The 26183-nt window shown below is 42.0% G+C and overlaps 3 protein-coding genes across 4 annotated transcripts; all 3 read right to left on the reverse strand.

Moving 5' to 3' along the window:
• Nucleotides 1-122: 122 nt before the first annotated feature.
• Nucleotides 123-2984, reverse strand: LOC146686128 (peroxiredoxin-like 2C). Of its 2 annotated transcripts, XM_085440818.1 has the most exons (9): nt 2792-2984; nt 2539-2632; nt 2361-2414; nt 2121-2166; nt 1906-2033; nt 1649-1763; nt 651-773; nt 436-573; nt 123-283 (listed from the first exon to the last, which is right to left on the reverse strand). In XM_085440818.1, the coding sequence occupies exons 1-9, from the start codon at nt 2898-2900 to the stop codon at nt 176-178; spliced, it is 915 nt and encodes a 304-aa protein (XP_085296944.1). In that variant the 5' UTR covers nt 2901-2984; the 3' UTR covers nt 123-175. The 2 variants fall into 2 exon arrangements, with proteins under 2 accessions (XP_085296944.1, XP_085296945.1); XM_085440819.1 differs by lacking the exon at nt 2121-2166 and having other exon boundaries at nt 1906-2052.
• Nucleotides 2985-4791: 1807 nt separating this feature from the next.
• Nucleotides 4792-10516, reverse strand: txlnbb (taxilin beta b). The gene is made up of 10 exons (XM_085441483.1): nt 10413-10516; nt 8148-8418; nt 7693-7784; nt 7392-7562; nt 6577-6771; nt 6177-6296; nt 6013-6087; nt 5831-5923; nt 5489-5584; nt 4792-5348 (listed from the first exon to the last, which is right to left on the reverse strand). Exons 2-10 carry the CDS (start codon nt 8380-8382, stop codon nt 4866-4868), a joined length of 1560 nt encoding a protein of 519 aa, XP_085297609.1. The 5' UTR covers nt 8383-8418; nt 10413-10516; the 3' UTR covers nt 4792-4865.
• Nucleotides 10517-11268: 752 nt separating this feature from the next.
• On the reverse strand, nt 11269-24359 carry hivep2b (HIVEP zinc finger 2b). The gene is made up of 7 exons (XM_085442603.1): nt 23742-24359; nt 17372-21269; nt 16614-16771; nt 16268-16443; nt 16014-16112; nt 15138-15925; nt 11269-13813 (listed from the first exon to the last, which is right to left on the reverse strand). Exons 2-7 carry the CDS (start codon nt 21167-21169, stop codon nt 13394-13396), a joined length of 5439 nt encoding a protein of 1812 aa, XP_085298729.1. The 5' UTR covers nt 21170-21269; nt 23742-24359; the 3' UTR covers nt 11269-13393.
• Between the last annotated feature and the right edge of the window lie 1824 nt (nt 24360-26183).

Genomic DNA, 26183 nt, shown 5'->3' on the forward strand with positions numbered 1-26183 from the left:
CAGCACTGTATAAAAAAAAAGTAATACCTTTAAAGCAGTTCTCACAAAATTATCGTTTCAAAGGTGGCTTAATAATCACATTTATCTTAACTTGATACAAAGAATGAATCAGCTGACATCACCTGTTTCTTTTTTCCTTTAATTAAGTCATGCCGTGCATGAAGGATTTTAATATTCACTGTGCAGATAAAATGTCCTCCACTGAGGGTCGGTCTATTGGACTCTGGCAGCGGTGAGAGAACAACACCCTTCCATGTTCGTCCAAAACAAAGTTGCCTCCCAGCTGGAACAAATGACAGTAACGAGAAATTATTCATAAATCTTAAAAGTCTTTCTTTGTGGTGAAAATTTAGTGAATTTCTCTATCACCTCTTAGAATTCATTAATACATAGATAGATGTGTTGCACAAAATAGTCATATTGAATTCTGATGACCTGAAACATGTCGTCTTGAATCCACGGAAGCTCTCGTGGAAACTCCATGTCGTTCGCTACATATTCAGAGTAGATCAGCATGTTACCGAAGTTTAACACTTTCTGCAGAGATGCTCCCAGACCAAATGCACTATACATCTGCAATACCAAACAATGAGTTAATTTATTTATTCATCAAAGACTGAAATGTGTATTGTCTGATGTTGACCCCTGACCTTTCTACTGGGATTCAGCAGCATGTCGTACTGACAGCCTGTTTGCTCTACCCAGTGTGATGCTCCCTCCTGACAGCCAAACGAAATGACCACCACTTGTACTGAGTGTGCATCCAGAGAACTCTGCAAAGTAACATTAGAGATAAAAGTATATGTAAGTTTTATATACTGTACTGGGGGATTTTAGAGATCAGCTGATTGTAGATATTTATGAGAATATCACACTGCATATACACCATGGTGCAGAAGTCTTGAGCCAACAGTTTACTGAAAAAAAGAAAATAGGAACACAGTGTATGGGGCAAAAACAGCATGTGTACTTTGAACTTAGGGCATTCAAAACTCTTCTTTGGATGTTGCTGCCTTTTGTTCCGTTCTCTGGTATCTTAACAGAGAATGGGGGGGGGGAGAAGCCTGATAGCCTTGAGGCTATTGTTGGGATTTTGGTGCTATATAAATAAAACTATTGAATTTGATTAAACTGAATGATCAAACACTGCTTCAATAATGAGTCCAGGATGTGGGGAGGCCAGTGTATGCCTAATTATGTTTCATTGTGTGTTTTTCTATCTATCAATGTTTACTTTTACTGCATTAGCAGTGTTTTTGGGATCACTGTCAATCGGACGACTTTCAGATGGTATTATTGTGTGGTGTATCAACATCTGATGATACTTTTCTACATTCATAATACCATTTATTGACAAGAACCCCAACACCACTGATTGAAATGCAGCCCCATATCATGATAGAGTCATGTATTACGGATGACTGTAGATACTCACTACTTCCTCTTTAATGGTTTCCTCTACACACACTAATTACATTTAGACCCAAAACTTTTAAATTTGGGCTCAAGACCTGTTACCACTTTCTCCCTGTTTCCCTCCCTTAAAGACACACTGCACAGCATGTTGAGATATGCAAAGTTTTCACCTTATAACTCTTTGGTAATCATTTTTTTGGTTAAGCATTGTTATTAGGTGTGTGATGTTTACTTGATTCTTCTGCAGATCTTGAACGTGTAGACGGCAGAGCAGACAGGAGAACTGACGGATTAACACCAGCAATATCTTCTTACCTCTCCCAAGATATTTCTGCAGCGTTACTGTTCTGTCAAACACAAAGCCTCAGTAAAATATAAAGGTGCAAAGCAGACAGCACCAATGACGCATAAAAACTGGCAGATATATGAGGTTCATTGTTACGCTTTTTTAATAAGTGTGGAAGCATTAAAGACTTTCATCAAACCCACTCTCCAGTTCTGGCATCGATGAGCGGCGTATCTGGTGAAATGCATTTTGATTGATGATCGACATTGTGTATTTTAGGACTCAGTTGTAGCTCATCATCCAAACGCTGTAGAAAGGCATCCCACTGCACCTGCGGTACATTGGCTGCACTACGTAAAACGACCGTGGTGAGTATGCTTTTTAAAAATATTTTACATTTTGTATTAAAAGAACTCACTTCGAGCTCTTTAAAGTCCTGAAGAGCTTCTCTCAAAGCAGCACAGCTGGGAACATCATGCAGAATAGTTTTCAGGGGTCATGTCAGTTTATTAAGGCTGTGACTTACTGTACTATGTGAATCAGTGAGTGGATGCACAGCAATTGTGACAGCACAGGCTACAGCTGATTTGGCCTTTGTCATGTAATCTAGATGATAATACCTCGATACATTGTACAAGTTGAATTTTTGTGCTCTTACTTTGTATTTTTGCTCCAGAGATCCTCTGCATCCTTTTTTTGTTTAACAGACAGGCTGTGAAGCAGAAAAAATGGGCCTGAAATATAACACTTCATTACATATTTTAGCTAAAAATATTAAATATAATAAGGTTTAACAGAAGAGGCTGCTTAGTTAAACTGAAGGTGGGACTTTAGACCTGTTGTACAGAGTTGCACCGGCTTCAATCAGACCCAGCAGTGACTGTTTACGCTCTATGCGGATTTTCTGCCTGACGAATTCTTGGCACGAGCCTGTGCGTCACAAAGTGCATGAAGTTAGCAGCTAACCATCTGTTTCAGTGGATTCTTTATGTATAATGATTGATAGGACTTCTGCAACCCCTGCTCATGCTACGTCCATAAATTGTTTGACGACTGGTGTCTATTTTTATGTACACTTGTGTGACCTACCTTCCCTGCTTTCCTTCTCAGCAAGGTCCAGCAGAGCTTTTCCTTTTTCGACAAAAGATGAGAGAGCTTTTGCACAAGAAATTGCAGTTGAATCCGGTTGTTCTGCCATTTTTCTTTTAAACTCTCCAGCCTCTTATCGGGGACCGCAGTAACAACTGCCTCTGCTTTCTCTCAAAGTCCAGTCTGGCCAAGTTTAGAGCCAAAAGATTTTTGACTGAAGCTCAGTTTAAAGGGGAACGTCACTGATTTGTGACACAAGTGTTTGTTTGCAGGTTTTAAATGACTTATAACAAAACATTTAATCAAAACTGAAATAAAAGCCAAAAAAACAGAAAGGTGAAAGAAAGGAAATAAAATTCTAAAATAAAATACATTCTTTGACATCAAGCCCATTTTATCGTTTAGTTATGCTATAACTGTTCACTGATTTGGTACAGTATCACATTAGGATACTAATAATTGTGTTCACGGGTAATTGGACACTTTTTTTAATGAGCAGGTGAGATCCATTGTTCCATTATTCCATGACAAACTAAGCAGCTAAACAATCTGAAATTGAAGTGCTGAACATTTAGTAGACGTCTCAATATCCATAGTGATGTCAATTGAAGTGAAGGAGACAACATTAGCTGAAAACCAAAATAAACATTTCAGGGACAGAGAGAGAAAACGTAGGAGTGCCCAAATCAACAATCTGGTACAGAGAAGGAATGCAGTGACCAGCTCAGCAACACGAAAAGGTGTGAAAGACTATAAATGACAACTAAAAGTGATGATCACAGAATTATTTCCATGGTCACGAGTGTTCATGCCATCTAACCAAGTCATGTACACTCTCAAAGAGGTAGGTGTTTCATTTTAAAAGTCCACATTTAAGAGAAAGATTGTGTAGAGCAAGGTGCAAACCCAAGACCAGGAAGGACAGATTAAACTCGTGAGGAGCCTGAACAGTTCTGAAAAAAAATATATATATATTTGGGCAGATGAAACTAATATTACCTTTTCACAAAAAGATGGGAAGAGAAAAGTGTGAAGAAGGACAAAAACAGCTCATGATCCAAAGAATATCACATTATCTGTCAAACATGGTAGAGTCAGTATTATGGTATGGTTCCCAATGGAACTAGCCACCTCTGTTTATTAACGATGTGACTGCTAATAGAAATAGTAGATAAATTATAAAGTGTAAAGGGCTGTCCAGACAGATTTTGCTAAACTAATCAGATACTGTTTCACAGGGCAAATGGATAATGACCCAAGAGAAACCCAAGAGTTTATCATGGCAAAGAAATGGGATGTTCTTCAATGCCCAGGCCAGTCATTTGATGTTGGCCCAATAGACCATGCTTTTTAATTACTGAAGACAAAAATGAAGCCAGAAACAAAATGCATCTGAATGTGTATGAAACAAAGGCCAGAAAAACTGATTATTTTGCTTACGTAATCAGTAATTAGTGAATTTGTAGTTAAATTCATTCAACTTTGGACTCAGTTTTTGTTTTCTTGTGAATTTCTGTTGTCTCTTAGCCCTTAGCTAGCCACCTTAATACTGAAAAAATACAATCTTGTTTGCTTATGTAACAGTTTCCATGCTCACTAGATCCTATCAGGTCCTAGACTGGGTAAAGCGCAGCGATATTGCAACACAAGTAATTAAAGCCAAGACTCTCTACAGAGTGATTCCACAACCAGTTTGTATTTGGATTTGTACTTTTAATATTGGACTTAAAACTTTCCTTTTTGATATACGATTAAAGTTACAGCTACTTTAGATGTGCCTGAACATTCGTTTAGATATGCTGCTATAGGCTGAGGCTGCTGGGAGGGGTCTCGTGGTATCGAACTGAGTCTTACAAAACTGTTACTGGAGAAAAAAATGGGTAGTTGGAAAAGCTCTGGTTTGTTAAACAAGTTCTTAATCTGTGTAGTTATAGGTGGAGATTTGCATACTAAAATAAACCCACTTTTAAATGTCTTTACACTAGGATCAGACACTCAACACAGATGTAGCATTTTTATTTTTATTGCTAAGAATCTCACATGATCATGGTTTCTTTTCACAGTGATTTCAACATTAATCAACTGACTCCATTTCCAAATCTCTCTGTTGTTGGTATCCATCTTCGTGGACTTCCTGGTGTTCGCTCTGCTCTATGTGGTTCTCCTCTGGCTCCTTGGTGGGTTCATGTGATTGACTTGTGCCTGTTTCTGTAGGGGCAATGTGAGAGATTGTGAAAGAACTGGCGACCTCTTTCAGAAGGGCTTGTTCAGCCTTCAGTGTAGCCAGTTCCTCGGTGAGCGGACTTGTGAGCGTTGGTGTCCCGGTAGGGGCAGGTGCTGCAGTATTCTGGATGGGCTGATTCTCATTTGGGTCTTCAGGTGTCTTCTCAGAGCCCCCCTTCTCTGATGGATCAGCAGACTTGTCCTCTGGTTGACTGCCAGCTCCATGCACCTTTGCATATAGACTCTTCCTTTCTTCCTGCAAAGCCCTGCACAGATTCTCAAGCTTCTGGTTTTTGATGGTGAGAAGCTCAAACTCCTTTTCCTTGATTGCTTTCTGTAAAAAATATTTTTAACATATTGTATAAAATTTCCTATGGTAAACTGAATTTTTTCCCTGGTGGGTCATATTTTTTTTTTAAATCTATCTATGTATGAGGGTATTAATGAATTAAAACAACAACAAAAAAATCTTACATCTGCCACCATGTCAATAAGATTCTTATTGCAGCCATCAAAGCGAGTCTTCCATGACTGGCACTCTTTCTCCAGCTTTTTCATTTTCTTGGCCATCTGCACAACAACAACAAAAAAAATCATGTTATGCTGCAGACAATCAAAGTATCTTCTAAAAATAGCTGCAACTGAGCAAGTGTAGGATTATAAGGTTTGTCAGTTTTTGAAGTGTTACTGAAAGGCTCATGGGATTCTTTCCTCTCATTTGTATTTTTGTCATCTTTGTCATCATCTTTTTGCAGAAAAACTCAATAATTTAATCTCCTGAAGCAGACTTCAAATATTCTGTAAAACCAAACTTACTTTGTCCATGTCCTGTTTGAAGCTGCTGTAGACACTGGTACTCTTTGTTACCGTGCCCTGGAATTCATCAAACTTCTTGGAGTACATATCAAGCTGAGGAAGAATGGTAACAAAACATTATACTTTTCTCCAGGGAGGTAGAAAAATGATCCAATTTTGCCCATGATGCCCTGATACCATACCTGGGCCTTCATATCGATCTCTTGCTCCTTCATGACCTTCACTTGCAGTTTATATTCTGCTGCCTGTTTCAGCAGCTGTGTGATTTTGAAATGGTAAAGAAAAATGAGCATTAGGGGATTATTACAACAAATCTTTTATTAAAATGCACAACGAAAAAACGTACATGGTCTTTTTCCAGCTTATGCTTCTCCTCTGCTTCCTTCAGCAGCATGTTTGCCTGCGCGAGTTTGGTTTCCAGCAGCTTTTCTTTCAGGTCTCTGTGCTTGAAAACCTTTTCCAGGTTCTGGAAGACATTCAGGTGGATTTATGAGTCGTTTTCACAGAGAAAGCTGTTTCATTTCTCGCTCTGGGAGCCTTTGGCTACATAAAACTGAAATAGTGTAACTAATAAATGTAAGACCTGGGAGAAATCTGCAAATAATTCATGGGCACAGATGTGAGAAGGTTTACACAAGTACAGTTTATCCAGTTTTAATAATGCATGTAGACTGGGAGTACAAATTGGCTTTGCTGTTATGTTATGCGAGTGTCCGTGTGTGTTCACAGTGTAGCAGGATCCATACCGCCTCTCGCTGGTCGTATTGTGAAATGAGTCCCTTCAGTTTTTCTGCAAGAGCGCCGTTCTCCTGACACAGTTTGGTGTTGCGGCTGCTGTGTTCCTCAATTTGAGCCTGAATCTCACTGAGCGTGCCCTGGAAATGGGTGGTGATCTCTTTCCTCTTTAGGTCATCCTCTCTGCACCTCTGCAGGGTCTCCTCCTGCAATTCAAGCATGGGTGTTAGCTTTAAAACCTGCACTGCAAGATGGATATAAATGCTCAACCGTTTTGTTTGTCTTGTGCACCACCACTGACTTATATAATTTGCTATTGCTCCAGCTAGCAGCCATGCAGGAAGCTCATGAAGGAACTGTATCACTGTACAAGAGGAAGCATCCATGATGTTAAACTTATAAAAGAGAGAATGCAAACCCTTTAAACTGAACTGCAGTGTTGTCTGCACAGTTCTTATGATTGTTATAAAGGTGATAGTTGCTAAAGCATCAAAAAGCTCTGAAACTGAGCAGCTCACACCAAAACATTCTTGACTAAAACGTGCTACACTGCAAGCAAAAACATGCATATTTGATCAGGGATCATCGCTAAAGTTCTGCTGTTTTGAACAACACTTGGCTTCACAACAGGAGTTGTGAGGGTGGCAGTGGAATAGGTCAAACTTTGAGCTTTGACATGGCAGCAGATTTTCAGTGCCAGTGATGTCATATCCTGTAGAGCACAAAATATGCTGGGACCACCTGGCACCATAGCTCAACAGCAAATGGCGATTTCGGCATCTCTGATTAGACACTGTTCAAGCAGTGATGTCTGGAGTTGAGCTACCTTTAAAGTCTTGTTATGTCTTTGCAGCTCTCTGCAGAGCCCCTCCAGTTTGCTGCGAGCCAGCACTGCACGGCTGTGCTCGCCCTGCAGCTGGTCCTTCTCCTTCATCACTTGGAGAAGCTTCTTCTGGAGAACTTTCATCTGCTTCTGATCACTGCGATGCTCCTCCAGCTGCAAAAGCACACACACAGTGCCCCATAATAGTGATTATATCTTTTCTCTAGAAACAAACCATAGCTTTGATGAGAGCTACTATACATTTTCTTTTTTTGCTCTCTTCGCCTTTGTTTTATCCACTCACCAGCTCGGCATGCTTCTTGATGATGGCCTGCAGTTTCTCTTCCGGAGAATCGAGTTTGTTCAGACTTTGCATCAACAGCATAGCTTCCTTCCCTGAGCAGCCATACAGAATTTAACCTTAAAAATCAATCATTGCCATAAAGCCAGTTTTAAACAGACTGATACAGAAACTATTGTTGGATGATTTTCTGGGACTTCAAGAACTCTGCTGGTCCATCTTGTGAAAAATCATCTTGGCAGCTGAATGACACAAACTATAAAAGGCATTTGGAAATACTATTTTACCTCCCTCTCTGTTGCAGATGGATGCATTTACACGCGTTACGGCTCTGCTATCACACACCAATCACTTTCAGTACAACCTGGACTTTTGCTGACTTCACTGAATCAAACCCACCTCAGATAAAATCACTAAAACTGTTTTTTTGTTTGTTTTTTCAAAACCACACACAGCACCTAGATTTTTCAGCATCTTCTTCTCCATTTTCTGGTCCTTGCGGGTCTCTGTCTCTTTGACGGCTGTGACCTCCTCCGTGTCCTCTGGCTCAGCTGGAATCTCGGCAGCCTGGTAGGTGCTAATGATGTCCTCCAGCTGTTGGCCCAGGTCCTCTGTCAGGTCAATGTGGTGATCCTCGGCTGGCGATGCTTCAGGACTCGTGGGTGAGCGTTTACTCTCCTGACAAGCCTCCATTTTTCTGAGGTAGTTCCAAAAGGGAGATGGTTGGTTCTGTAATGGAATCCGTACATGTGTAAGAGGCTAAGGATTAGGTTTAAGATAGACTCATGTTTTCCTGTTTAGTGAAGTAGTAAACATGGAGAAAACCAAAGTCACGCTGAGTGTCCATTTTGGTCCTAGTTATTCCAGCTTTGCTATTTGAAGCTTAATTTTACTGATTAATCAATCAGAAATCTGATGAACTCAAATCAGATTTGAGAATTTCCAGCACAGACCTTCATCTCTGCAGAACTTTTTGTCATAGTAGAAAAAGCACAGGTCTTTACAATGATGTCATAATTGACTTTTTCATTCATGTTCTCCAGTACAGCAACACAGCGTTATGGTTAACCACTAAGAAAAGGAGAAGCAAGATAAATAATCACACCTGATTTTCATACAGAGACAGTAAGTAAATGTCTTTCAGTGAATTGGCTGACCCAACACATCAACAGATATTATTATTTTTTGTAAATAGACACACATAATTCTTTGGTAAAAGACTGTAAAAACTCTGTAACCCTGCTGTAAAGGCTCGGCAGAAAAATGGACTCAAACTTCAACACTACCATCAAGTTCTTTGGACATTGGCTGCTTTTTCGTTCATTGGGTTGTTTGTTAAGCAATTTAAAACTGACCCAAGAATCATTTAAGTATAAGAAAGACTCAAGGGGTGAACAAATGTGTTTACATATACTGTAATAAACAACTTTGAACAGATCGATTTTAATTTGTATCTTCAGGCCCTTTGTTACTAGCACCCTGTCACAAAAACACATAATTTTTTCTCATTTCTTACGTCAAATCTTTTTTTTTTTTTAAAAGCCAAAGATAACACAATAATTTGACAATAAGCTTTACACCAATAAGGTGATTGACAAAGAGCTGTTAGCTGAAAACATATCTCAGCATGCCGAGTAGTTTTTACTTAAAATTCTGAGTAAACTGGACAGGTGGAGGACAAAAGAAGTGCTAGGCCTACAAAAATATCTCCAGGAGAGTAATTTTCTTAGAAATAGGAAAACGTCCGGCAAAGACCTGACACAGGACCTGAGAGATGTATGTAGACCTTCATTTGATGCATTTGCATCCTTCAATGAGGATGGAGAAAAATTCCAGAGGAGTAGTTAAAGAAACTAAGAGTTCAGACTCCTGCTGAAGAATAATGGTACAAACGTTGTTTTTAATTCTTTGTTTCCGTGTATCTTGACACGTTTCAGTAAATCAACGCACTCGTTTTTTCCATTTTTTGCAAAACAAAGAAATGAATGGTGGCCCGAGTTTTTCTTGGTTTTGAGACCATCTTATATTTACTGTTAAGACAGGCAGCCATTTTTACGACAAAAACAATAATCACTTAAAGTAATACTAAAGCTCATTAGTGAATAATAAATATAATCCCCTATCGAGTCCTTGCGTTTCTCTTGCGTTGTACGGGCTTGCAGCCAGAGCCTGTTTATGTGCATAAAAATTAGTGCAGCCTTCACGCTGCCTGTGCTTTCACAAGCTGAGCACATGGCACCTGTTCCAGATCCACAGGCTATTTTAAGAACTTCTTAATATGGGCACGTTATTTATTTATTTCTTATCCACTCTTATTGATGTCAGTGGTTGTGCGCAGTAAAGTCTTGTTTTTCAACTATTAATATTCAATAAAAACACAAATGTTACATAAGCAACCCCCGTCGGCACGCAGTATATTTCTAGGAGGTTAAAGTTACCTTTAACACAGTGTATGTAACACTGTGGCTTTAGTGAGCCATTACTTTACTTTAACATAAATATTACTAAACGCATTCACAGACTAGACTAGCCTCACTGCCGTCAAGAGCTTCTCGCCTCTAACAAACTTGGCGAAGATTGCATCCATCAAATTCAGAGAGGCACTCATTAGTACGTTAAAGAAGACGTTTTGAAACACATCCCAAGCACAAGAGTTAACCTTTTAAACTATTAAAGCCTAAATATCCCTGAAGAAGCAGGGCAAGGAGCAAACAGGGTCTTACCAGGACCAAGGGCCAGAGGGAGAAAAGGAAGAGTGTCGAGGGGCTTGGACAGGCTGCCACCAGCTACAACAGCTGTGATAAGACCACCTCAAAATAAACCAGAGGAGCACAGCTCACTCTGAACAGAGAGAGGGAGTACAGAGATACTCCACAGCACACCTCTATTAAAAACAACCCACGGGCCTCCTCTGATTGTAATCTTAACGGGAATTTACCCCAAGAAGCACCTGTGTTCACGCTAACAATGTATGAATGCAATAAATCTTCTGGTAAAATCTTTAGCAGCCATTTTATGTGGTGTCTTTGAACCAATGCAGCACTCGTTTTATTTTAGGCAAGGTTGCTGTTAACAGCCATATAATTATTCTAACAAATGGGCCTGACAAGCCTGGTGACTGAGCAGGAGACAGGGGGGGAAAAAACCTTATGTGTCTCTGTGATTGGCCAGAATTAGAACAGACCTCCTCCCCCGACCCAGAGAAGAGTGGCCGAAAAAATGTGATTTTCTCATTTCCTTGCTTATACATGCTTCACACATGCAGTAAAGTGCACCGCAAATGCTGCTGATACACAACAAAGTGTGTGCGAATGTGGTTCAATATTAGTCACAAGGTGAGAGCTATTTTTGGAAGCGTTCATTTATTTTTCCTCTCCCGTGTTATGACTGCAGTAATAATTCTTCACCAGAGGATGTCACTGGTTGGAGATTCTCCAATTTTTCACTGTACCCTGAAGATAAAATGTGAGCGATTTCATCTGAAAACCTTCTCGTGCGAGCTCTAATTTAAACAGCGGTGAATAATGCAGGAGGAAAGGTACGGAAGCCGTGAAATAAGCTGCGACACACATTTTTGGGTTAGAATTATATTCTTTTAAAACAATTTTGAATTTAATCTGAAAAAGTAGAGCACCAAACAATAAATTCCTCATAGCATAAAAGAGGCACTCCGTCCTGACTAGCCAGATTTGATGCAAATAGCTAAACAACAGATTGGCTACTGAGGTTGTTTTTTCCCTCCTCGAAAAAATCTTAGCTTAGAGGTAAAATGATTTGTCCTCTGTGTGTTTTACAGGATTTCCATAGACATGAGAGGCACAATGCAGTTCAGTATATATGAATACACAATTTAAAAAAAAACACAAAACACAATCTGAATACATAATGTATGCTAAAGCAAATAAAAGGCTTCACTTTCCCTTCACATTTTATGAGCTATGTGCACAACAAATGAAAATACACAACCGTGAAATCAAAGCTACATACACCTTCAGAAAGGAAAACACAAAATTAAAGCAGTGCACCTATAAATCTTTTATGTAAACATGAGTGAACAAAGTGTTGTTGTGTTTTTAAATTTCGAAGTCTCAAAAACGGATAATCACTTAAAGATGTGAGTACATTTTTTTTTAAAAAGATGAGACACGCTGTGTTAGCAATCAGCCTCATTAAACCTCTGCCATTACATCAGCTGCAGACATTTTACCTCTTAAAGAGATATAAACAATCCACATAAAAAGTTTTCAGAATTCAACACTGCAAAAATAGTTTAAATCATAAAAATACACATATATATATATACAGAGAAGAAGTAATGCATTTGGTGAATGATTACTTACATTGTGAGCTGAAGCACAGTAATAGTCATGCTTATAACGTCATTACTTATATTGATTCATCCAGTTACACTTGAAATGCAAGAAAATGTACTATTGACTGATCATTGTAGCCCCTTGGATTTGTGTGCAACGTGTTTTACACAATGAGAAAAGAAAAAAAACAACTGGAATGTGTCAAAAATCACAAGAGAACAAACTGTGTTTTACTCCCCCATTTCCTCCACTGACCGAGTCAGTTAAAACATCAAAGGTAAAAGGATGAAAGTGCATCTTTAAAACTCATAAAATGCTCATGGTCATCTGTATAAGCAAGAAAAAAAACTGTAGAGACGACATGAGATCAAAAGCAATGCCAGCGTAGCTCACTGCATAACTGCATCACTGCTGCATAAGTACAGATATACCATATAAATAGTAGTCAAATATTTACCAGTATCAATAAGTGCTTACGTTCTAATATATAAATACATCTTACAGTATTCATAATTACATAATTACCTCCTCTATTGTTGTGCAATAGCAAATCCCATGCATTTTTACCAAGATAAAAACCACAACATTAAGAAAATTTGCAACATAGGAAACTTTTTTTTGTTTCTTTTAAGCTTGTTTCACATAAATAAAGCCGACGGGGCGAGAAAGAAAAAGCTGTCCTCTGAGCAAAATAAAGAGTACCTCGACTGCTTTCCGTAGTTCTCGCTCTGATAAAGAAATGAAGAAACGCAAAATAAAGGCACAGACCCTCGCTGCTTGATCAGAAGCACCAAACTGCACAAGAAGCGTCTACTTAAAATTTGGTCAGACTGTTTCATAATACACATACTTTTCCCCTTATAAATAGTCTTTATTTACTGCACTACTGCATCACACCTTGATATGATTACATAAACAACAGTCTATTTTCAAAGTACACACAGTAAAATACACTGTTTGTATGTATCTAAGAAGGAGTATATGTTAAGGACATTTGTACAGAATTCATAAATATAATTTATGTGCAATTGTACGCAAACTACTATGTCAGACAAAGGCATATTAGCAGAATATCTTTCCGTATTGCACCTGAACCCATTAACGCAAAAAACACCCTGCTGCTCGTCCAAGTTTTCCAAAAAGCCTCTGAAGAGAAGAGCTCATCAGATGCGGTGGCCTTCTTCTTCACTGAAAAGATATGACCTCCACTCATATTATCCACTTAAGAAGATGTCTCGGGTATGTGCAAGACCAGAGGAAGTGTTATTATATTGCCTCTAATGGGATAAAGATGAGGTCATGTGCCTAAAGGGCAGAAGGTGACAAGGTCGCAGGTGTAGCAGGGAGGTGTCTTTTCCTTGATCAACCCGAGAAAACAGACAATGACGGTTCTAATGAGGGTCTTCTGTGGTAATCTTCAGTGAGGCGATGGCTTTCAAGCAGGTCTGTACATTCTCCTCTTGTCCGCTGTCTCCGACTTCGGGGTCGAGGCTTTTCTCCTGAGCGGCCTCGTGGCAGGACAGCTGGCCGTGGCCTCTGATGTCCTCTCCTTCTGTCTCAGGACTGAGGACAGATCCCTCCCTGCTGCTGCAACATTGGCCTTCGCTGCTTTGGGGGCTTGGCGCCACAGAGGGGCTGACATCAGTGCTGGAGGAAGGCGGGGAGTGTAATATCTGGAGCCCGCCAACAGGAACAACGGGGAGCAAACTGTGGGCCTGCTGCTGGGAGTGAAGAGGGAGGTGGCTGAGGATGTTCTGATGATGAGAACTGGCAGCACCAGGCAGACTGGAAGCCAAGCTGCTCCTTTGGTCCTGGAACGACACATTGGCAGAATTAGCGGCAATTTCAGCATCGCCAAGATAATTTCTCATGTGAAAATATCTTAGTTAGAAATCATGAAGTAATGTGAATGTTGAAAAATGAAAGCACTCAGAGAAGAAAAAACTTCTCTGCCAACAGAATATTCTACTACTTGTTCTTTCAGTGCAAGAAAAAGAAAATGTATGTGTGCTTTTCTTTTAACTAGTGAAACACAAATAGCTAATTCCATGCTGAAATATACACTGGTTGCTAGGGAAAAATGTGTAATCTTTTTGAGTCTTGGTGAGTGGTTGCTGGCTGTCGCTAGGTGAAAACAGTCGCAAAAAAGGTGATGCACCAAAAACCTCCCTCCACTAGCAGATTGCTTTGGCAAAAGTTTGTATTTACAGTTTGAGTCACATTCTTCGCTGCTTCACTGCTTCTTGACAAGTTTTTTGAGAGTTTTGCACCTAAGTTGTCATCTTCCATGCTAATTATGCACAACCTGCTAACGCTAAAAGCAATCACAAGAAAGTTTGTGGCATAGCATCATAAGTTTCACACTAGCAACTGCCAGCAACCAGTCGCCAACCATTTGTGGGGTACACAGTTTTCTGAGGCAACTGGTCATTACCATTGGGTAATTGACTACCCTCTTGGCCTGGTTGAATCAGACTTTTGTAATCAACTTAAAAGCAACTGCCAGCAACGTTCAGCAACAGTTGGGGGATAGCCTGTGTGACTAGGGCATTAGGGGAGAATAGTCTTCACTATTGGTAACAAATGCTAAAGATCAGGGTGCGCTAACTGTAGCAAGTGTCTAATCTGCTGAAACACTAGTATCGACCATACAATGCCAGGTCATGATAGCACAACATTAGCTAGACAACAGTTGTGCTTTACAAGCTAAGTATTTACTGACTTGAAAATGACTAAATTAAGGCAAAAAAAAAAAAACTGTCCCAAAAGAAAAAATGGCGATGGACTCGACACGCCACCTGCTAGCAAGAGTTAGCATGCTTGTTTGCTAAGCTATAATTTTAAACATAGTTACCATTTTAACTGTGCCTAGATTAATATCTTATGTTGTTTGAGTTAGATACACTAGTAGACAAGAATATAACATTTCTGAAAAATTTCTTAAATACAGTGTATGAAAATATTTTTGTTTTTACACCACACACGGTCTATCTACATGTACCCAGATTCATCAAAATTTAACAAAATAATTTTTAGATGCTGTTCTATACACTTGAACAGATTAACAATAAGTCCTTAAAAGCTCTTTGTTTGTGTTACACTTGAACTGGCTGCAGAACACGCTGTGCTACTTACCATCTCCATTTCAAAGGCTCCTTGGTACTGAGCCATCTCCATCTTTGCTTGGTGTCTGGTTTTGTCACCGCTGCCTTTATGTTGGTGTGAACCTCTGCGTGGTGAAACGGCTCTTAACACAACCCTCTGCCTGCCTCTGACTGAGGATTCCCGCTTTCCAGCAAGCTCTATGCCGGGAGACATGGGCCGTTCAATTGAGACCGGGGAGGGATGCTGGATGGGTGTGAAGCTAGGTGAACTGGGCCTCAATGAAGAGGTATCCCATCTGGGAGAGGAGCGACCACGTGGCGAAAGCTCCCTCCTTGGGGACGGGTAACGTAAACGTGAAGGGGAGGGCTCCCTGATGGGAGACTCCCAGCCAGGAGAGAGTAGACAAGATGAATAAGGGTCAAAAAGGAAGCTGCTGTGATCTGGAGACAGCATGGTCAGAGAGTCTTCATCCACGGATTTCTCTCTCTGGTCGTTTGCAAGAACAGGACGATGATCCAAGCTCGTACGTCTGCCGGAGGGTTGCTGACTGACATCAACTCCGGGCAGAGATGTGAGGGAGCAGCCGTGGATGGCAGCAGTGGCTGTAACTGACAGAGAGGTAACTCCACACGGCTGAGGACTCGTGCTTCTTGAATGTAACTTCGGAGTGGAATCACCCTCGTATTCATCGTCCTCATCGTCATCTTCATCGATTTCATCAGCTTCTTCATCCATGCCGTCGGAGTCCTCGGCGTCTGAGAACTGATGTTTGGTCGTCGCAGCCACCTCTGTCTTGGACTTTTGTTGCATGTCGTCCACTTGAAATGAGAAACACATTAGTTTATCTGGATTTGTTGCAGTGACAGCTGGGCATATCTACAACACTTACATACATCCCAGTCTTACCATGTTCCTGTATCTCTGTCTCATCCATCGTCACTGACACTCCCAGTTCAAGACACTTCTTCATGTGCGCTTTTGACTTCATGTGTTTAGTTAGGTTTCCTGCAGAAATAAGGCAAATTTGTTGAAATTAAACACAACAGAAACTGAACTTTCGTACATTTCAGATGCTTAAAAAAAAAGTTAATCTAACAGCTTTTTTTTATCACTGCTACAGCTACGATAACTCACTACTCTGTAAGAAAAAAAATGCTTACCTTTAGTTTTAAAAGCAAAGTTGCAAACCCTGCAGATATACGGCCGCACATCCGTATGGGTCCTGATATGTTTTTTCAGCATGCTTGGCTTCTTACAGCGAATACCACACTCCTCACATATGTATTTACCCCGGCCTCGACCTCTAACATATACATAGTCTTCATTGGATTTGTACCTGAAAGAGAGAGATTCATTTCTAATAAAGAAATGCAAAAAAAGCACAGTCGTAAACTGCAAAAAGAGCGTGGGCCAACAGATACTTCACATACTAGCACTCTAATATATCCGCTGCATATGCAGTCAGCAGAAGTGACGAGTGTAATGGTAAATAATATCTCGACTGACCCTCCTTCAAAGATCTTAATTCGTGTTGGCATAGTCTGGGTTGTGGCAGCCTCCCTCTCTTTCCACTCTTCCTTGGCAGTTTTCACTCTGCAGCTGATGTCTTTCACCTTCTTCCCGTAGGTGACGTCCACCTCTTTGGGCTCCGGTTTCCTCTGCAGCTGAATCAGATGAACAAACATTGTGTTAACATCCTTTTTAAGTGGACACCATATCGACAGTGCAACGCGATCCCACCAATATTGTATGTCACACATGGCATTGCACAGCATGTTTTGCAAACATGAACTATGCCACTGCTGGGGAAAATCCCAGCACAGGTAACTCTGATCTTAATGTTAAATTTATGCTTTTTATCCACTGAGCACAGTGGAGAAAAGTACCAAGATTTGGACTTAATAATGACCTTAATATAATTATAATATCTGGTATTTTTATCTTCAAGACATATTTTTTAAAATCAAGACCATTTGGTGATTCATAGTTAAATATCATTATCAGCACCAAGCAAATGCTCGTTCCAGGATCTTTCCAAGGAAACCTTCTGTCAGTTGATTAAAGTGTGCAGTTTGCCAAATTCTGGGTATTAAGGTCCTTAAAACTTTCTGCATTTTAAACAGTTATCTTCTCATAATTATTTCTGATTATATCAGTGATTACTGATATAAGAGGTACAATAAATAAGGCTTTAATTCAATATCTCAACAGGTGTTTAAAACACCAGTACGCCTTTGATAGAAAAGACAGGATTATTTTCTTACCTGTTCCATGGTCTGCCTCCACAGGATGAGTGATGAGACCAGTTTCCCAGTACCAGGCTGGCACATGGCAGCCATGGTGTATATAACCTTGTCTCCCCTCTGTCTGGACTGCAGCAAAGCCAGAGCAGAGTTGGTGCTCACTTCAAGAGGGTTCGGGTTATGGGAACTCACACGCCAGGTGGCGTACACAGATGAGAAAGGGGCGGTGCTGTGAGAGCAGCTCGGCGTGGTGTAATTGAGATAACACCAGCTCACACCTGTCGTCGTGCGAAGACTTGGAAACTGAGATAACAGTCCTGAATGCTCAGAGTCTGACATCAGGATGTCTTGACTGGTTACCAGCTGTGCCACTATATCCATCTGCACTCGTTTCTCCGTGCCAGCTTCTTTCACTTCACTGACTGATATCATGGCGTAAGGAGGCGAGCTTGCATCCAGGGAGCTGCTTTCCATAACTGACTCCGCGCCGTGGTCCGTGGCCTCGGCCTCTTTTTGCTGAAGTGTGATAAATTTACTCCTGCGTGAGTCATTCTGAGCATGAAGTGTTGGTGCACCCTGCATCCCTGACCTGTGCCCCTTCTCTTCACTCAAATTACATTTTCCCAACTCCACCGCACTCAGTTCCTCTACAATCTGCCCAAACATTCTCTCCTCTTTCACACGTTTTTGCTGCTTGACCTCCATGAATAGGTCCAGGCTGCTGGCAGGGGATAGCATCCGTTTGTTTGCGCCACCACTGGAGGCATTAGTGGTTGAGATAGTTCTGGAGGTCAGAGAGAGAGGGATGCCTGTCTTGAGCTTGGCTGAGGACAAATCAAGGGCCTCAACATTGAGGGTGTGTGTTGTAGGTGGTTTTGTATGAGCCGATATGTTATGAGAATCGAGATTCCCAGAAATTCTTGAAATCTGACTCTGAAGGGTGGACGTAGTGGAGCTAACACTGTCATAGTGATTGTCAAAAATCTGTGACATTGAGGTGTATGTGATACTACCGTAGGATGGAACATGAGTCTGAATTCTTACGGGAACCATCAGGCTCGGATGTGCAAGCTGAGGAAATGTACTCCCAGCTGAGAATATTGGCAAAGTCTGCGGCAGGATAGTGGCGGCAGTGAATGAAGGGGAGATGCTGCTGAGATACTGTGGAAACACTTGTGATGTTACTTCACTATCCATATTCAGTGACTCCTGTCGCACTAAGTTTCCCCTCCTTCTCTCCTTCACAGAGTTTATGTCCACGTGTCTAACTTTGGATGTTGGAGAAAGACTGCCATAGTCAAATGATATGCTGCGCAACTCTGGGAACTCCTTGCGCAAGTTACACGGCGCCTGCTCTGAGGAGGAGCGTCTCATTTCATGTTGTTGACGCTGGTTGAGCACTGAGAGGGAGTGCCCACTCCCTGGCACAGCTAACAACTCTAATGGTTTGCCAAATTCATCCTGCCTGGCGGGAGAGACTGACTTCAAGCTCTCTTCCCTGTCAAACGATAAGGTGGAGCTGTAAGATAAGTTGCTGTCTTGACTGGGGCTGCGGGACAGGCTAGTGCAGGCCGACTCAAAGCTAGATTCACCAGAGGAGTGCTCAATATCAGCTAAGCGTAGCCTTTTTTTCTTTGGAGGGAGTTTTTCTGGAGGGAATTGTGCTAAAGTTTCACTCCTTTGAGGCCACTGAAACTCCTCCACGTGCTTCTCTGGCTCCTTCACCTGCACCTCAGGAGCTTTTTCTGGACTATCAGGCTCTACTGTGACTCTAATTTCTGGGACTTGTATGTTAGACTGCCGCACGAGCTTGGGACCTAATTGAACCGACGCCCTTAATCTACTGTCACTTCGCTCCATCTCATATGATTCAGAGGCCTCCATAGCTTGATATTTGTAAGATTCTGAATGTTCAGAGTAAGGCCTGTTTATTGAGTTTGTGTGCTGGATAACTGAAATTACATTCCCTAAGTTTTTTCGAGCAGACACTTCAGGGCACACCGATATGTCCATGTCACACCTGTCCATCTGTGAATGGCCTTTCTGTAAAGCCATAATGCCCAGTGCGCCTTGTTTTACATCATAGTCCTTGCTTGAATCAAACATCTCCTCACACGGTTCATGATGGCCTTCATATTGACCCGACAAATCCTCCTCTTCCCTTTTTTCCTTCCGACGCTTGCGCGTTGCCAGTTCCATCGCATGCCTCTGATGGCTCATACTAGGCACCACAGAAGGGTAGCTTTCCATTTCCAGTCCTGAGGGTGAAATGCCACTCTCACTAATCTTTCCATGACTGTCAGTGTCAGTATGGCCATCTTGTGCGGATAGTTCGAAAGCGGCTTGCCGCCTGAGTCTCCTCATGCCGCCGGTGCTTGTTCTTTCATCAAACGAGTGACTGCCTCTGAGTGCTTGAGGCATAGTCAGACAGACTGCTGAGGATGTTGGCATTGAGTTGCTTCTAATCAGAGGCCCCACATCAGAGCTAGCATCTAATAGGGGTTCTTTTACCTCTTCCCTTGTGAACGATTTTGTGTTTATTTTGATTGACTCAACTGTGTCTTTTTCTTGCGTGAAAACACGGGAGACGCCTTTCTCTGAGCGTTTGCTGGTATATTCACTCGTGTCTGTGCTACAAACCGCAAAAGCTGTAGCCTGCTTAGGGCTTGGCCGATAACACTTTCCAAACATAATTTCTTGGTAGGACTTTGCGTTAGTGTTCGGAGGGCCAGTCTGGTGCTCAGCACTCTCAGAGCGAGAGAAGTACCCGGAGTCCGTGCTGCCCTTGCTAGACTGACTTGGGAGGGACAGATTGTGGTCAGAGTCACTGCTTCTTTTTTCAGACAGCCGGAGTGCCAGCCTCTGTTTGATTGTGCAAGATTGAATTGCACGACTAGCCTCGGCAGCAGCAGAAGGTGCATTGATTTCTTGGTGTTGGGATGAACCATCCTGAGCTGACATTGACGTGGCTCCCTTTTTCTGAGCAATGAGATTTAGTACTTTTACAGCAGTGTTATCTGATCCCTCCATTGGAGAGTCCAGCAGCAGCAGCGGGTCATTAAGAGTGTCCTCGTCTGTGTCTGTGCTTTGCTCAGCATCAGAGAATAGCTCTCCTTCCCCTTCAAAAGACCCTTGGTCTGTATTGGCATTGTACGAACCGAGTTCTGAGAATGGCACCGTTCCAGCTTTGACTGAGTGAGCATGAGACTTTCTGTGTTTGTACAAATTACTCTTGGTTTTGAAGGAGAACCCACAGGGAACACATGGGTAGGGTCGTTCCCCTGTGTGCGAGCGAATATGTTTCTTAAGCACGCTGGGTTTGGCACATGCCCTTCCGCAGTAATCGCAAACATACTTCCCAGGCTTTTGTGGTTTCTGTTCCACCTTGCACACCGTTTCTGTAAGTGGATCCATCCCTGAATTTGAACATTGTTGTTGGACTTCAGGTGAGCTGGGGGACTTCCTGTGAGATGTGGGTGCTGGGGACTGTGTAGAAGCTTTCTGTCTGCCACTAGAAAACTGCTTTGTGGACTGTAGTGGGTATGAGGATACCTCATAATCTGGATGGCTTGTGGACTGAGCTTGAGGGTGCTGATCTTCTAATTGCAGTGATTTCCCTGAGTCAGACATTTCTTTGAAACCACATGTATCTTTGCTCTGAGCTTCTTCTAGTTTTTGGTGCCACCCTTTGGCTTCCAATTCGACTGGTGGTCTCCGCCTACTCTGTGCAACCTCCGATGAGCATTTTTTCTGTGCAGCGTTTCTGTCCTGACCCTCAGTGGAGCTTTTTACCCCTGCAGTAGTTTCAAGTGACTCCATGAATCCAGTGTCACTTCCTTTGCGATCGATTTTCAAGGACAATAACTGTTATGTAACTTTAGTAATATTAACATACATGTGAATTGCAGGGAAGGGTCATCTGAAAGAAATAAGAAAGAGTCGTTAGGATGCAATAACATGAACTAGGACCACATAAATATGCACGAAGATTATCGTGACAAAATAAATGAGGCAGGAAAGTCTGTGTGTGTGTGTGTGTCTGCGCTTGAAATTGAGAGCTATTCAAGGCTGTTTCCCAAAAGTCCTCCTAATAAAACTGGAGTATAAAATTCATAATGAGCTCCATCACAGCAGGAATGGAAAAGCTGGGTCTCTTTACCAAGGTAAACCCTGGCACCTAATTTTCTGAAGCTCTGTGAATGTGCATATGAAGAGGTATTTAACTCTTTGCACCTTGAAAGCCTACTAGGAGTAACCCTCGAAGGTCCCTTCAGACCTGAGTGGTTTCTGTCATATTTCAGGCCTCCTTATGGAACAAAATCACTGGGTGAGTGAAAGTGGTCTCTGCCCATGTATCTAGCAAACCACATATTTACTATTATATACTGAAGTGTCAAAACTGATCATTAAGGGCACAGGTGAGGTTGTCAAATGATGTCCTCATGGGGAAACAAGCCAGTACCGTAATGTGGAATGTCACTTTTATTCAAACATTTGTGCACCGGGTCACCATCACCCCATCCCGAGTTAGAGGTAGTGTTCAGCTTTTGATCAAATTTGAATCTTTTTGGAAAAATTTAAAAAATAACTGCAATGTATTAAAATTAATCTGAAAGGTAACATGATCTAGTTTGTAAAAATTAATCGATTTGTATGGCTCATAACACAAAGCTACATTGTATAGGTTGCCACTGGGTGCTACAACAGGTCAAAGGGAATTAATAAATTCAGTTTTAAACTCACTTGTTCAGCCGTGGTCGACATTATTGGCAATTATGGGAATAAAAACTAGACTGAACCGAAGAACAGAAGACAAGACTGTTATTGGAAGTAAGCATTTTTTGAAGTCTGGTATGTGTGCTGAAGCATGCCAGTCGATAGTCTTAAATCAATGGCAATGAAGTGTAATGAGTCCGCCCGCACCTTTAAAGCCTTTTATCTAAATCCAGTATCATTTCATATCACCTCCAGTGGGATTCAAGGCTTCCAACCTATCTGAGTCACTAGTGTCCGTCTCCACAGTGAGCCGCACAGGACCACACTCTTCACTGTAGGTAAACATGCAGGACTCAAGCGAGAAACATCATGATGCCTGTGGCTGAAGTGAACTGGTTACACTTTCACTTCATACCATGGGGATGGATGGCCATCTGAGGGCACGTCAGTTTCATCTTCTCAGTATCAAATGCTGTGTCCTCCCTAACGACGTTATGTAATTTTATCTGGTACAAACCCTCTGAGTTCCCTTTAATTAGGACATTCTTCGACTCTCACTCTCTTTCTCTCACTCCCTTTCTTTCTTTGTTAGCACACCACCACGCTGCTCAAGCATAAAAACCAGAGGATATGAATCCAAGGTGACTCTTGAGATGCCGAGAGACGCTCGAAAGCAGCGGTAAAGATGATAATCTACCTTTTGTGTTCTTATCCAAACGCCCATTCCCCTCTTTGAGCTCATCTTTGGGGTCTCTGCTGTCAGACAGATTTGAACGCTTCCTCCACATACAGGAAAAATAATGAAGGCATATGAGGGATGGTGAGGAGGGGAGGAGGTGGAGGGGCAGCTTTGGATTGGAATGATCCATGCTTCAACGGGGAGGTTTAGAGAGGTAAACTAAGCTGGAGGGTGCCTGGGGGTAACAAAAATTCAGAGGCCTGGTAGGGAGCTCCCTTTCAAGGTCGATCTGACCTCATTGCTTAGTTTCCATCCTCTGTGAGCCACCAGAGGAGGGAAGAGGGGAATATAGGTGCAGAGTGACAATGAGATAAGACCCTCAGAAACAATGCATACCTTTGAACTGAGCACGACAGGGAGGAAACAGAGCCATCACATTCAGAGTCTCATTGACAAGTCTCTGAGCGCATTCAGACTTTTCCAAAAAAAGAGTGGGCCAGCGCACCTTTGAAAGCCAAATTCCTCTCACTCCTGGCAACAAGCGCTAACCTAAACGAAAATATGTGACACAGCAGCAATGACGTGCAACAACAGGAGGCAGGTGGGTGGCAGTAGGTGTGCTTCGGGATGACTGTGGGCTGACTGTGGTACAGTATGTCCGCATGGATGGAGAAACGTCTCTGTGGAGACATTTATCTGAACCGCACATTCGCTGGGCACATCCCTTCACACACAAGGGAGCACGGTGAGCTACGGGAGAGCATCGTTATGCCGCTGCATTACATCATTAGGGGCTAAGTTGGCCATTAAAGGGAACGGGGCTTGAAGTCTCACGCTGACAACAAATCCATAAATATCATAAGGAGACGGTTGGCTTTAAAGTCCTCTACGACAGCATGCAGAATGAACCAGCAGCTCTCTCACTGTGATCGGAGTGACACACAGCACACACACAGCAGCTGGCATTCACATATCAAATATAATCCTCATACAAACCTGACATTTGAATAGTCCCCTGTCCCATATCGGCAGTCACATGTGACATTCCTCATACTGCATAGTCCGTCTCTCCATTCTCCTCATGTCCGGGTGGCGAAATATGAAAGAAACGAGCGAGGTAAAAGTCCCATCAGTCGCGAAGCTGCTGGCCGACTGGATGTACATTAGAAGATCTATTGATGCGAGCTAGTCACCAGAGAAAATACCCAAGCGTGACGTGCGGACCCAGGCACAAAAATAGCAAAGGGGCCCAGAGAGGGATACACAACAGCCCACGTTTAAGGGCGCTTTTCCTCTCCCTCTCCCTCTCGTCTCTCCGTGCGCTTCGCACACTCCGCACACAAAGTGGGGAGCGAGGCTGTCATGATCCAAAGAGCTAAAGCATCACCCATCCCTCACAGCTCAAATTCATTCAGGTACACATATTCATTAACTATTATTATCTATGTAAAATGCGTCGGACAGTCGGTAGGAAGAAATGCAAAAGCGCTCGGCTGAAAGACTCTAATCATATGGTGCAGCGAGCTCTGAATGTACATCTCCTACAGCGTGATCCTATTCAGCGTGTGCATACGGAGAGGAACTCAATGAATGTGGCTGGCTGCGAGGCTGCTGCAAAAATTAGACATGTTCTCTGAATTCTGAGACACCCACAAGCCCCGTTCAGAGCCAGTTCTTCCCGTCACGACAGGATTTGCTTTGTGAATGGAGAGAGTCGTGATGAGGGGTGTCATTAACGCGGCAAAAAAGGAAAAAAAAACTAGGACAATACTGCAGATTATGTGCAGCTGCGAACCTCATCTTGTGAATCACATGTGCGAGTTTAGTTGGTGCCATTTGGAGCCTTTGCATTAATGCATCAACTCTGCAGTGAATCTTAAAGACTTCCTCTGAGCAAGATTCAGTAAGAATTAGTGTCTCTTGGGCTGCATTGTTATAGTCTGAGCTTTAATTTTGCAAAACAAGAGAAGAAAGACTAATTGCTTAATTCTATTAACGTAGCAGTTACAACTACAGTTTAATGTATTTACTGTTTGCATGTAACCCTGTTACACATAAGCCTGTTGCTTATAATTAAATAATTGCCTGTGATGTTTCCTGATCAGGTTAGTCCACAAATTCCTGTAAACAAAGGGTTAAAGATTTGAAAATGACTCCAGTATTGGCATATAATGTTACTAGTCACCTTTTACATCCTTTTTTGCCTTATTGTTAGATAACAAAATGTGGCACATTGTACCCAGGTAACTACTGCTGTGTTACTTTGTACTTTCTCGTCTATTTTTAACATGTCTGATTGACTTTTGGAATCAAAATCATACATGAATATAGATTAAAACAGTGTCCTTTAAAACACATGACAAACATTTGAATTCGACTTGAATTTTACTGTGAAATTACCTTTGCATAGAGGCCGAACCATCTGATAAAATGTGTCATAACATTCGTTTGAAGCTGCAGGTTTTGCCATCAAGCACATCAAACGAGGTCTTTCCGTGCTTTTGAACTGATTTATGATCACCCCGCCTCAGCCATTTGTGTGAAAAATTTGGCCTTTCGACACAATATAATTTACAGAACTTCAGATACTACACCCCGCTTTGACCCACCTCCTCCTCCTCGTCCTCCTCGGTTTCACTCTTTGCTCTTGGGTGAGAACAACTGGAGGCTTCTATGAATAGGAGTCCTTGGCTTTGGGCTTGCACCAGCTGTGCTTGCTGTGGCTAAGACATGTTTCACAGAGGTCCTCCCCTTGATGCAAAGCTTACACAACAGAGCAATTTATGTAATGACTCGCTGTTGAATTTCACCTCACAGTTCAAAATCTTATCCAAATGGCAAGCATTTTATTTCTCTGCAAAACTGTAATGTCACAGAGCATTTCCTTCAGAAAAGCAGCAACTCGCTGTGCGCTAGAAAAGCAGTGAATGCAGAGTCTGTGTATTGACAGAGTCCCTCCACAGTATGGAATTGCAGAGAGCTATTATTAGATATAGCCTCTAACAAGCCAAAGATGAAGTTGAAGCTAACTAACTGCAGTGCAGCTGAGATCCATTATGCTGTATTCAGTATCTACAGGAGCGGCACTAAAATGGCTGATACTCAATGTGCAGTGAAGGTCAAGTCGTGAGCCTCTATAAATATAATGGTCTGTCCCTCAGGATGTTCCACACACTGCTTGGCATTTCCATCATCTAAAGCTACGCCGTGGCTCTACTGACCAGCTCAAATCTGCCACAAATCTGCATGTGATTGAATGCCACACATGCACCTGACTACTAGCGGGCCTTTAATTATATTAGTCCTAAATTAGAAGGGCAGGGAGGGGGGTTTATGAATGGAAGGAATGAGGTTTTCCTCTTGGCTCACTGTAGTGGCAGTCATATGGCAGCCTGAGATAAGGGGGGGGACTGAACCCAGCAGGTTGAACAAACACAA

This window comes from Copadichromis virginalis, linkage group LG19 (genome assembly GCF_057382275.1).
Source record: "Copadichromis virginalis isolate Kocher_CV1m ecotype Utaka linkage group LG19, C_Virginalis_male_GT1.1, whole genome shotgun sequence".
NCBI lineage: Eukaryota > Metazoa > Chordata > Actinopteri > Cichliformes > Cichlidae > Copadichromis > Copadichromis virginalis.